Here is a 13,379-nt window from a genome sequence, read left to right as displayed (position 1 = left end):
AGTGAATGTATGCTGGTGCTCTGTTACTGTGCCTGGTGTCAACAGATGGGAAGGGTCACTGGCACTGGCCCAGATTCAGCTCTACTAGAGCTGCTGGATCCAGAATCCAGCTGGATCCACTGTTATTCAATACTGCCTTCTTCCCACCTGTTTGTCAGTTTCCCATTTTTCGGTCTATCTTTTTTTATTCTCATCCTACACTGCACAACCCACCTGTAAAGGAAAGGGACACAGATTCCCATCACATAAACTGAGTTTATATGGCATGATGGACCAGGCATAATCTGAGTCACTAACTCATCAGTTAGTGTTCTTAGATGTTATCCTCTGCCTCTCTCTCTTTCACTTTCCCTGCATGCACTTTGCTTTTTTACATTTTCTTTCACTATTGCCCACTCAACCTCCATTTCATCTCCCTACATGCCACCTCTTCCTCCACATCGCCTTTTTCATTATTTCTTTCAACATACCTTACTGTTTTTTATCTCTACCAGCCTCTTTCTGTCACACATCTCTCTTGCCTCTTCTGAATTATCTTCCTGACTCACTCCTTCTTTCCCTTCCTATTTTATTTTTCCTATATGAATCTCTCTTTCACTGTCATTCTCCTTGTGTTTTTGTACCCTTTTCCTATATAAAGAACATATTCTTCTCTCTGTTTTTCTTTTCCTCATATCCTCTCCCCTATCGGGTGGTCTTTCTTTGTCTTTCAATTACCCTCTTTCCCTTTCCTTTTTCTCTCCCCTCCCACTCACACATTTTTGCTGAGTCACTGGGAATATTCCCTCGCCAAGCCCTGCCTGACAATGGCTGATTCAGCACTCTTAAGGTCCTATAAGGCATTGTCTAGGTAACTTCCGACCAGAATATGTTAATAGTCATTTTTTGACTACACTATATAAATTAGTCTTATCTCTTTCTATTGACCTTTCTTTTCCTTTTTCCTTTTTCCCTTCCTTTCCCCTTCTTTTTTCCCCTGCCATCTCTCACACATTTTCAGGGTCCAGCCTGCGAGCGCATGTGAATGCAGACTGATGTGTTCAGTAAAGGGCTTGGAGCCCGCCTGTCGCTCACCATTTATTGGTTTGCCTGCCACTCTTCTTTACAGCCTCATAATTCGTCAAGGCATGTCTGGCATCATTTCTGTTCCTCTGTGTGGAGCAGGGATCAAGCATGAATTGATTTCAACTTAATTAGTGCCCATCCGCTACTCCTGATGTGATCGAAGTGCTATTTTGTTCTAAGTTCCAGTGCCCTGCAATCAGAAGGCTTGTGACTGGCAAAAACGTGCCCAGCAGGACAAACAAAATTGCATAGTTTTATTTTTTAAAGCTTAATTTATTTTATTTTGTTAAGTAGTATTTTCTCAGTTTCCATTCATGTTTTTTTGTTTTTGCTCATGAGCGCTGTTGTCAAAAGATAACAATTAACTTGTCCGAAATATGCGAGACCCATTGCATTATCAATGCTTGTTTTTTCTCTGTGTGGATCTCCACTGCCCAACTCGTCCCGACGTGAGGATTACTCATAACACTTTGGCTTGTCAGACGCATTTGGGAGCCACCTGTAAACAGTTGTGGCCATAGTATTTGAATGGGCCTTCCGTATAGGCCGGACAACGTAAACAGTTGGTAGTATTTTGAGTAGTCAGTGGTACAAGGCGATAAGACGATAACAACATTTGAATTTGGCAGCCGAAAATTAGGCATCGCTTGACGTTCGCGCCGTAAGGCACCATATCAATTTTATTGTTGGGAGTGGTGCTTAAATAAACAGAGTTTTGCCAACAACAAATACTGCCAAAATCTCAAATGCTGCTGATACAAAACTGCTAATCTGATTCAGCATATGAGGTCTGCCCTTAAATTGTAGGGGAGCTGACCGACAGGAGACACCCTGGCAGTGTATAAAGAGTGCCCTCGTGAACGGGCTGTAGTGCGGATTGGGCCATCGCGAGAGAATCCCATACTCACAGGCGCTCGATCTCCGCCCTGGCATCCTCGCCCAGCAACTGCTCGCCATACCTGGCGGGAGCTGTGTGGCTGGTCCTCATCACAGGTCCCTGTACTCGCAGCCCTGTGGAATAACAGGACAAAGACACGTTTGACTAGTATTATCATATTTGAGGACAAATGACTGGAATCATCCAAGCAATTCATTGACCCGGTAAGCGATGCTAAAGAAGAGAATACTGTAGAGTGACGTGATTTGAAACTATTTATAATGGTAACTTGCTGTGATGCATCGTATCAGGGGCACGTTATAAGTGACATGTTATTAGGGACACATTTTAACGGGAATAGTATTAAGTACATTCTATTATGGGCACCTGATACATGCACATTATTAAGGAAATGTTATCCTTGGAAGTACCTTACTTAGGTACCATATGGCAAAACATCGTCAGGGATATTTTGTCAGGGTCACCTTATAAAAGGCACATTTTTGAAGCCATTTAATCAGAAATTACTTTACAAAGGGTACCTTATTTGTGCAACTGTATTGATGCCAAGTTATTGGATGCATGTTACCAGAGCAACATTTCAGGGGCACCTTAATAGGGGCACAATGTCAAGAACGAAATACTAAATAAAACTTTACTTATAAAGATATTAGTAGGAGGGCTTGATTAGGGCATGATAGTAGGGAAGCCATATTGAAAAAACATCTTAATAAGGACATGCCATGAAGAAGATGGTTTCAGGGATACCTTTTTAGGAGCATGTTATTGTGGACAGATTTTAAAACATATTACTAGGTGCACATTACTGGGGAGATATAATGAGGGACATACAAGCTCCTCACTCAGTAAATCAGTCGAAGCCATATTTTGAAAAAGACTATCAACAAAGCCTCTAATACAAGCAAATCAATTTGCAGGGTATTCAAAACACCCTGTCAGACTCTCCAATCACACACTCGGTGCGTTTTCATTAAAAAGATTAATAAGAACAGTACATACGTAAATCATGCCAATAAGTGATCCACCCTGCCTCTGATGTCTAATCCTCACTTCCATCAAGGCCACCACCTACAAAGATAATACATTGTCATCTAGTGTGAAATCTGTCCACAGAGATGCCTTCACACCTATGCTCAAAATCATCAATGCCTCTGGTTAAAACACGTGAGATTCCCAGATGACATTCAAACTTAAGAGACCTTTTCCTGGCTGATGAAGTCTACCCTGGGCCACATCGACACTCCCATCTTCCTCCTTAACACAAAAATTTCAAAAACGTCACCTCTGTTCAACTCCAAAACTAGATGAGAAAGAACACAAGGGAAGTGCCTATGGGCTTCTCTGACATGGTTCTATTCTCCTGAGCTTGGCAGTCAGAATCTGTTGGACTTGGCCCTTTCTGCAGGGTCATTCCCAGACTTGCCCTTGGGACTCTGCACACGTCACCACTTCTACCCATTGCTAAAATGCTTGTGCGCACTCCTCTAAACATGGTAAAATTGGCTTATCCCTAATTGGCACATTCAAATTATTTGTACCCCTACTTGTGTACTAGCTGAGGAAAATCAAAGCAGTGGGGTGGGAAATGGGGCATCCTGGGCCACCGCTCACCAGAACTTCATCCAAATTGCTCAAAAGGGACAGTGTGATGCACAAGCAAATCTCATATTAACCTGTGATATGACCTTTTGTAGTTTGGCGTACAGCAGTCAGGCTTAACTTGGGTAAAGTATTTTTCAGCACTTCAAACACTAATAAAGTGAAAATACAAGACAAGAAAAATCCTGCATCAATTTAAAGAGATAGAGTAAATTTAATGAATAAAACAAGACAAAAATGACAAAAACCCAAAGAGTAAAATTGGAGATATGCAATTTTAAAGATTTCAGTGAAAAATAGTGCTTAAGAGCACAAAGTGCTAACTGTGGGTATCTGGTTATGCTGGACTGGGACAAAGTCACACATTCAGGCTGATCATCTTGAAATGCGGGCTGGCTACACTGACCCAGTTCGGCCTGCTAAAAAAGAATACCTTAATGCTTGGTTGCGGAGCGTAGCAAGGTTTCGTGTCAAGGATATGTTGTGTAGCCAAGGTGAGCTACCCAGTTGCGATGTGAGGTCCTCCGTCATCATCGACGATCCTGTCAGTGAGGGTTTCGTCCTGGAGGATGCGTTGCGCAGTCGAGGCGATGCATCAGTTTCAAGGAGCTTCAAGGCTGCAATGCGAGAACCAACATCATATTAAGACTGCTGTCAACAAGAGATCTGCAATGTGAGGACTTGCATAGGGGCAGCTTCTCACAGTGGCAGTTCTGATGTAGGCTGCGAGGTCGATGCAGAGATGTTGGGCTGAGAGAATCCTTGCAGCAGAGGTGATGCGTTGGTTCTGCCTGGGATTGTGTCATGCAGCAGAGGAGATGCATCCGTTCTGCTGGATCCACAGATGGGCTGGCAGAGCACCTTCGAGCACACTTCCAAGGGTCCAGGAATAGGGTGGCAACCCTTGGCAGGGTATGACTCACAGATGGCAAAGTCCAGGTGCTGGGTTCAAGGCTGTTGGAGCCTTCTATGCCCTAGGCTGTAGTCAGAAGGCCAGGCAACTAGCCCTTGGACTCACTCTGGGTTCCTGGTTTCAATAGATGCAGTGAGCCCTTCTCACCCAGGAAAGATGGCAGCCGGTCAGCACAGATTGTGCCACTCACTGAAGTAGCTTTTTCAAATATATATCAGGCCTGTTATTGCAGCCTTTATGTGCAGTTTTAAATTGCCATTTCAACCTGACAAAATAACCTTTTTGCCAGGCTCAAACCTTCCTTTTTAATACAGATGTCACCCCTAAGGTAGTCCCTGGACAGCCCCGCGGGCAAGGTGCAGTGTATTTAAAAAGTTAGACATGTGGTTTTATGTTGTACATGTCCTAGTATTGAAAAAATCTTACATTTGTTTTTCACGACTGCAAGGCCTGCCTGTCCCATAGGATAACATTAGAGTTACCTTATAATAACATTTTATAAGTGATAATTTCCAAATGGGAGCACTGTAACAGGTTCATGACAAGAGTTACCAGGGCACACCTGAGCAGTTCAACAATCCAAATCAAAGCATATGGTTACTTTAAATGAGAGTCTTGAAAATATAGTAGATTTATTCCTTCCAAATTGTGACATGTCCAAAGAACACAGCCGACACGTTTCGTCATCTAGACTTTTTAAAGGCTCGTAATATTGAAAATGGAACCAATCTAGTAAAGGATATAGTATAGAAATTCCTGACCCTATCACGGTCTGAATGCCATAAATTAGAATGAGTTAAGGTATTCAAAGTAAATGGCCATGATAAGCCTATTGTGTTTAGAATAAATCTACAATATTTTCAAGACGTGATCAAGACTCTCATTAAAGTAACCGTATGCTTTGATTTGGATTGTTGGAGTGCTCAGGTGTGCCCTGGTAACTCTTGTCATTTACTGAGGTTGATTGATTCTCAATCAACATACCTTACACTCTTAGTGGTTGGGTGTAACCTACCGACTTTTCTGCCTGGACTCAGGACTTTTCTTATCCTGTGATACTAAATGGTCTTATCGGATGTGCAAACTGGATGGCATAACCACATTGTTGAATTAGGTAACAAATCCATGTTTGGTGTCTTTGGAACTATAGTGAAAAGCCCTCTTCTATGGTGGTCAAGTTATAAATTACAAATTTGAAAACATTGGCATTTTCCTGCCTTAGCTATTTAGTGCCTGCAGTCTTTGTCAGGGTCACATGACTGAGTGGAGCTTACAATTGGTCTTTGTGTATTCCTCCTAGGCAGCTTCACACAATAGAGAGCTTAGGGGTGTCTGTATGGGCCATCACTGGCGTGATAGGAGGACAGAGCTGGGCACGGATCTACTTACACTTGAACAGGCTGGGTCCTGTCTTCACATAACAGGCTGCATAACCCTGAAATTAGCCTGGAGCCAGGGCAGGGAAGGCAGGAAACCTGTTCACTTTAAAGAGAATCCTCTACAAACTTCTACTACTTCAAAGGGAGGCCCAGGTATAACTATTGGACCTCAGACACCAACTCTTTAGTATATTTCTGGATTTGTGGCTACTCTGTCAGAAAGAAGGGCTGCTGTGCTTTGAAGGACTGCTGCCCTGCTGTGTTGACCTGCTGCCTGCTGCCCTCTTGCCTGGGTGAGAAGTACTGAACCTGCATCTGTTAAACCAGGACCCCTGAGCGATTCCAACGGCTAGTTGGCTGGCCTCCTGACTAAATACTCAAGGATATAAGGCTCCAAACAAACTTGAATCGAGCACTGCGACTCTGCCATCTGCGAGTCTTACCCTGCCACGTAGTGCCACCACAATCCTGAACTCTTGGAAGTGAGTCTGAAGATGCTCTGTCAGCTCATCTGTGGATCCAAGGGAACCCACTCATTCTTCTGCTGCTCAGTACAATCTCGAGCACAACCAACGCATCACCTCTGTTGTGAGGATTCTCTCAGTGGAAGGACTTTGAATCGACCTTGCAACCAGATTCGGAACTGCCATTGTGCAAAGCTCCCCTAATGCAGACTCTTGCATCACAAATCTCTTATCGATGACACAGGTTCTCGCATTGCAGCTTCGCAACTCCTTCGCACTGACCCATTGTCCCAACTGTGTGGTGCATCCTTGATGCCGGATTTCCATCACAAGCCCTCCTCAATAGGATTCTCGACGACGACACAGGACCTTGCATCGCAGCTTCACAGGACCTTGCATCACACATCACCGCATCTGTGCGATGCATCCTCATCGCAGGACTACACAATGCTACGCAACCAGGATTTAAAGTACTCCTATTTAGTAGGCCTAACTGAATACCTGCAGCTGGCCTGCCCTCCATAACAGTTGGCCTGAACTTGTGACTTTGTCCCGGTTCACCACAACCAGATATCCACAGTTGGTGCTTTGTGCTTTTAGTGCTATTTTTCATTGAAATCTTTAAAATTGCACATCTCCAGTTCTACTGAATCGTTTTTTTGCTGTTTTGGTCTTGTTTCTTGTGTTGTGTTTATTACTGTTTGAAGTGCTTCATACATATTTTACACATTGCCTCTAAGTTGAGCCTAACTAGTCTGTGGCAAGCTACCGGAGGGTTGAGCACAGGTTAATATGGGGTTTGCTTCTGCCTCACCCTGAAAAGGATTGTAGTTGATGCTTGAGTAAGGTTTCAACTCCTCCCCCCAGTCTCCCCAGAAACCTAATTTCTCATTTCTTACATTATCCTATCTAGAACCTCAGGTTCACAGAAGCTACACAACCCCTGAGGACTAATCCCAGGGCCCCATGCTGTCTCCCATGAACTTCAAACACTACAACAAACTCATGGGTACCCTGTGCACCCACAGAACATAAAGCTCCTTAATTACACTGATGACTTGTAATTCTACCTGAAAATCTCCACTCCTCATTATTTTCATTGACTCAAAACGTGCCTCAACCTCATTCAGTTTTAATGGCTAGCATCAGGATTAAACTAAAACCAAGCAAGACAGACATCCTGCAGGTCACTAACTGTAAAAAAATAAAACCAGCAAATTCAAGCCTGGAACTTAGAATTTAACTTGGTGCTTCACACCCCAGCTGACATCAAAAACAAAATCTCGTTTGCTTATCCTCCACTCTAAGCTCTAATTCGAAGATCACATCAGCAAGAAAACCAAGTATGATGCCAACTGCTCCAGTCCCCTCAAGCAAGTGAAGCCTTCTTCCTTGAACATGACTTACAAGATACCAAGAAAACACTATCAGGGCATATTGCTAGGAACACTAATTTATTATTTAGAATTAAATATTTAATACCTGAAACCCCATTCCCTCCCTCTACTTTGCTGTATTCAAAGGCAGTTGCATAATGATTTGGTACATCCATGACAGTAAATATCCTCGTAGTTTAGAATCATTAACCACCCACACATTTTCTACTCCATCCTTCACTTAGTCCGTTCCTTCATTATTTTCACTTCCCTCGTGACACCTTTCCAACACTCACCCCCTCCTCTTTCGTCATATTTTCTGTATTTTTTTAAATTTCATGCTCTCCAACCTGACTGCTTGTTTCAATACCTCCCGCCTTCTAGCTCTGCCCCGCATCAGTTATATCTCTTTTCTACTTTCTCCTCCCATCACGCGACCACCTATCCCCACCCCCTGTCCTCACGGCACTATTTATGTACACCCAAAGACGTCTGTGTGTAACTTCAAGGCAGAACAACAGAGCTGGGCCTTCCATCCATCCTGGGTGGTTTCAGTACAAACGAGAGCAACAGCAGCTATCCATCCCTAGTTTAATTCTAAAGATCTTAAGCTATAACGCTACTGACATTATTATTCCCTCTGTAAAAGCAAAGCAGAAATTCCAGTGCTATGGCTGTATCAGGCTTATCACCCTTACCCCACCCTAGCCCAACTTCAGACTCCTGCCCGTGCTTACCTCGCTTGGCCTTCTCTGGGACGTGGCTCTCCGTGCCATGAGCGCGCAGTCCGGAGTCGGTCCTAGGAGGGACATTTCCGTAGGGGCAGTGGCGGCAGCTTGCCTGCACCTGCAGCTGCCGGGTGCAGGCTGCCAGCCGGTGGCGCAGAGCCTCGTTCCTCCGCTCCAGCTCGCGCACTTCCTCCTGTAGCTGTTCCACGGCCTCTTCTGTAGCCAGGTCCCGGCCCAACCACTGGGATCCCCTGGCTGGGGCCCCGGGTCCTCCTGACTTCCGCTCGGACACCAACCGGAGCAGCTTGGTGCCCATCCTGAAGACGGATGGCAAAATACTTATTACGCTCATTTTTTCGCATAGTTCAAGAAAAAACCTTGACGGTTCATCTGATGGAGAATAACCCATGATTCAAAGAGACGAATATTGTAAATTTCACTTTAAGGGGAATACCACACTGCACAGAAGAGAAAATCGTGGTAAGTGCATTCCAATTCAACTGCCTTGCTTGGATGGCCTGCATAATCGTAAACAACATCCAAGTTCTCCTATCTGCCCTACTAAGGCCGTGTACATGACTCTACCAAGATGCCAAGTGGAAAGCAGATCTAAATAATTCAGAGGGCTGAGTTTGGTGAATGCGGAACATATGCAAAAAATTCACCTGATTTAGAGTGTGTTCTACATTCCATACTGGGACACCTACCATTTTTTTTGCAAATGTCACACATCTGTCAAACTCTAAATAACCTCCTGAGTTATTCAGATCAGCTTTTCACTTTGCAACTGTCTCTCTCATCAAGGGAAGCAACCAAACCAGTGGTTCCCAAGCTGTGGTCCGGGGATCCCTGGGGCTCCGCAAAGCCTCTTCAGGGGGTCTGCAAAAGCTTAGAAAATGAAATATTATCAACAGATTAGGTTCCCAACTTTCAGTAATGACTCAGTGGTGGGGTCCTCAGAATACAATAGTGATTCATTGGGGGTCCCTGGTTCCAGTAAAGATAAAGTAGGGGACCACAGAAGTCAAAAGGTTGAGAACCACTGCCCTAGACATCAGTCCTCTTTTTCATCTGTAGGTTTTCCCCTATCTCTTTGAAATGTCCAAGCTGTCATGTGTTGCTTTATAAAAAAATATGTAAATATATCAAATGGACTCCTTGCTGTTTTGACAGAACATATATCCAACAAAACAGCACAGTTAGGAGCTGGATGGTACTTCAGGGAGCTCTTTGGGTGCTCATAGGTACTATTGGGCACCGCTTGGTAATACATGGGGTGGTGCTGGAGTGTCACGTGCAGCCTGGAGAGCACCATAGCACAGCCATGGTGGCCATCCAATGTGCCCATATATGAGGGTAGAACATCACCCTATCCTCGCCTTGGTGTTCTACAGTACAGACCTCTTAATCTTGCTCTCTTGCTTCCTTGCATGATCCTTGAGCAGTAGGTTCTCTTCGCTCAGCTGGAAGAAGCGATCCTCTAACTCCTCCCGGCTCACGCGTCCCACACGCTGTCGGACCTTTGCATCCTTTTCTAGAAGAGGAAATCACATCCTTTTCATCACACATATCTCATCTTAATTAATCTAGGAAATAAGAAATTCTAGAGCAAATGTAGGCGTTTTCATTTACATTTAGGAGATTGAAATGACGCAACATAACATACAGGGTCAGGTTTAGCGCTAGTGGCTCCCGGGGTGAAAATCTTTCACCCCACCCCACCTCCTCCTCAGATTCCCTCACTACTACCCAGGAAGGTGCCCCCCATGATTCATTAGCCCCTCTCTCTAACGCCTTCCTTTTGTTTTAAAGCGCTAGACTGGCTTTATTAATCCCCTCAGCTATCCACATCTTTATTAATCCCCTCAGCTATACAGATCTGTTCTTTGCAGCAGGCATATTAACCCTCTGTGCTACTTTATGGCAAGTCAAAACTGACACTAGACAAAACCCGATCTCTCTCTAGCTGGAACATTAAGCACAAGAGTTATCTTGAGATTTGTATTTCTGCCTGAAAGCTGGACCCACAAGAGACTCTGCAGCAGCTGTTTTTGAATCGTAAATTATTGCTTAACACAGAGACCCAACTGAAGTCAGTGCCCCCCTTCCAGGTCAGCGCCCAGAGCAGCCGCACCGGTTGCACTGCCCTAATACCAGCCATGATCACATGTTCCAGTATTAGGAAAGTCCAACCTGACAAATGTCAAGTGATAGAGACTCTGAGTGCATCCAGAAATCACCTTCGGGCATGCACAAGAGGGAAGAGATTTTTGTTATAAACAAGGTGGAATATCTGAGGAAGGAAAGACAGATATGAGCATGGAATTAGAAAGCTAACACCGTTTCCTTACCTCTTCCCTCACAACCCACTGCAACAGTAACAGTCCCCTGCAATATTCACACTGTCACAAAGAGCATCACAGATGATATCATAGATAATAATAATTAGCTTTTTAAGTAGCATTAAATAGTGTACTTTTGTCATCCTTAGGCACTGCAAATAATAGTCCCTCGTTTAATGTTACTCAATTAACTGACTTCGAAGGGTTCAATAGCAGATTTGGTGCTGCTGGGATTTGAACTAGGCGTGGGCGGTGAACTCCAAACTGCTCGTGGAGTTTGCAGTGTTCATCCCTCACCGCGCTCCGCTTAGAGCGCGGAGTTCCGAAAAACTCAGCGGAGTAGAGTTTTTTCCGCTCTCACGCTCACCAACGTTAAGTTAGCCAGCGCAAGTGCAGACGAAAATCTTACTCTAGACCACCTCCTGGCAAGATTTCTCAATGCAGGTGGTTACAGATGGTCACGACCGCTCGCGTTAAGAAAGCTTCAGTTTTTGTTAAGGTAGTTGCCGCTCATGTAGAAAATCTTCTCGAACAGTAGAAAAGAAGCAGTGCCCTCTTGCGCTGTGTGTGGTGCCATTCACACTGATTTTACAGCACGGACCAAACACCCGGAGCTAAAAATCTGCATGAACAGCGCAACCTAACACCCTCTGCCACTTTGTGATCTCTGTGTGGGCAGAGTTTTTGGGTCACTTTGTGCAGTTCCACGTAGCAGGACTCTCCCTGCAAACTCCACCCAGGCCTAATTTGAACCTCAGAGTTGCTTTTCACAGCATATTTCAAGGGTCAGCTATTAGCACAAAAGATGGCATGGCAACAAATGACATCAGTGGTGATTGCACACATTGCATCACCAATAACATCACTGGTGGTATCACTGAAAGACAAATATCACATACAACCACACATCAAAGGATACTACTTCGGGACTGGACCGGGAACCAAAAGCAGCCATGGCAAAAATGTTCAAACCAGACCTGCTCACATCCTCCACAGTCATCTCTCTCTCCTTTTGTCTTTCCTCTCTTCATGCCCACTATCTCAAATAAAGCACCCATTGTGCGTTCTGCAATTAAGCTGGTGGAGCTGGAGAAAGTATCAGAGGTGCCAGCAGTGACCCTCTGCCTTCACCGCGGTCTCCAAAGGCTTCAGCTCACAGGGGAAATGCTAAATGGAATATTATTGGGAGCCTGGCAATGCACTACATCATGACACAATAAAAGGAACAGTAAACTTGCTCTCTCAGGACCATGCCACTCCTCCAATCACTCTTCACCTTTAACGAATACCACCAACGTATAAATATGCACGCACACTTTTTCACATCTGGCTGCTGACAGCGAAAATACAATCAATAAGCACTCTGAGAAGACAACTAGCTGATGTCACTGGCACAGCAGCCAGTGACATCAGCTACTGCAATTAACGTCAGATAGAATTAACCTATGAGAATAATTGTAGTACCCATTTTAAGTTATATAATATCTGCAGAGACATCACGTTGATGCAAGAGGAACTGAAGGCTCCTAACAATTGAATTTGTCTGTTACAATATCGACCACACCAGAGTGTATCTTCAACTGCATTTCTTGTCTACGTGACCTCTGTTGCTGACAGTGACACTGTAGGCTCATATGAACTGTTAAAGTTTGCGAGGACATCTATGATCTATGATTGGATCTATAGCAGCATTCCTAACTATAAACCGTGTGAGGACATCTAGGTGTTGACAGAGGCACTGCACGATTTAGGTTCCTGCAATTTATATGAACACATCTGGTAAGTGGGATTGCAACCTTTTCTATTTAGATGATCTGTTTGAGAATGTCTTGTTTCTGGCTGTGGTACTACAGTCTTTAGTTTCCTTCAACCTTTCATAAGGTAACATGTTTGCTGTCAGAACAAAGTCAGCCATTTGTTTTCATATACATCTATTTAGATGATCTGTTTGAGAATGTCTTGTTTCTGGTTGTGGCACTACAGTCTTTAGTCTCCTTGAACCTTTCATAAGGTAACATGTTTGCTGTCAGAACAAAGTCAGCCATTTGTTTTCATATACAGTCTGTGAGGATTTTTGTAACACGGTAGAACATTTGTCACAATATGTGTCGGCTGACAGTAAAATGGCAGCCTTTGTTCTTCAAGTGTAAATAAAACTGCAGCCATTCAATTTCCTGTAATAACTGTGAGACATTTGCTGGCCGTTAATGAAACTACAGCAGCTGTGGCTGTCAGGGAAACTACAGGCAGCTTTCCTCTATGGGATTACCATGAGCACATTTATTGTTTGTGAGTAATACCCAACGGGAAAGTCTCCTCTGATTCAGATATCTAATGCCTTAAAAACTGCTTGGATATCATCCAGACCTGGGTGTTCAGCGCCTACTTGAAGCTCAACCCAACCAAGACTGAATTCCTGTTATTTGCCAAGAACAACAAACAAGAAACACTACAGACCTGGCATAATGACACGAAACATGATAGCTTTGAGACCTAACTTTCACTGAATGCCAGGCCATTAGGAATCATCGTGGACATCAACCACACCCTTAATAACACAATTGCAAAAAAACAAAGAAGGCCTGGTACCAGCTCCAGGTCATAAATGAAGTTAA

General features: G+C 44.1%; 1 protein-coding gene across 1 annotated transcript in view; it reads right to left on the bottom strand.

Annotated features, from left to right (window-relative positions):
• Positions 1–13,379, bottom strand: part of RPGRIP1 (RPGR interacting protein 1) — a 224,866-nt gene that overhangs the window by 193,253 nt on the left and 18,234 nt on the right. The window contains exons 3-5 of the mRNA XM_069242083.1: positions 9,824–9,956; positions 8,432–8,739; positions 1,974–2,076 (exon numbers count right to left, since the gene is read on the bottom strand). Of these exons, the coding sequence (XP_069098184.1) occupies positions 1,974–2,076; positions 8,432–8,739; positions 9,824–9,956 (544 nt within the window). The remainder of the gene's footprint in view (positions 1–1,973; positions 2,077–8,431; positions 8,740–9,823; positions 9,957–13,379) is intronic.

The sequence above is a fragment of the Pleurodeles waltl genome, chromosome 6 (assembly GCF_031143425.1).
Source record: "Pleurodeles waltl isolate 20211129_DDA chromosome 6, aPleWal1.hap1.20221129, whole genome shotgun sequence".
Taxonomy (NCBI): Eukaryota; Metazoa; Chordata; class Amphibia; order Caudata; family Salamandridae; genus Pleurodeles; species Pleurodeles waltl.
The sequence above is the reverse complement of the archived record's forward strand: the minus strand, read 5'-3'. Positions and strand labels throughout refer to the sequence as shown.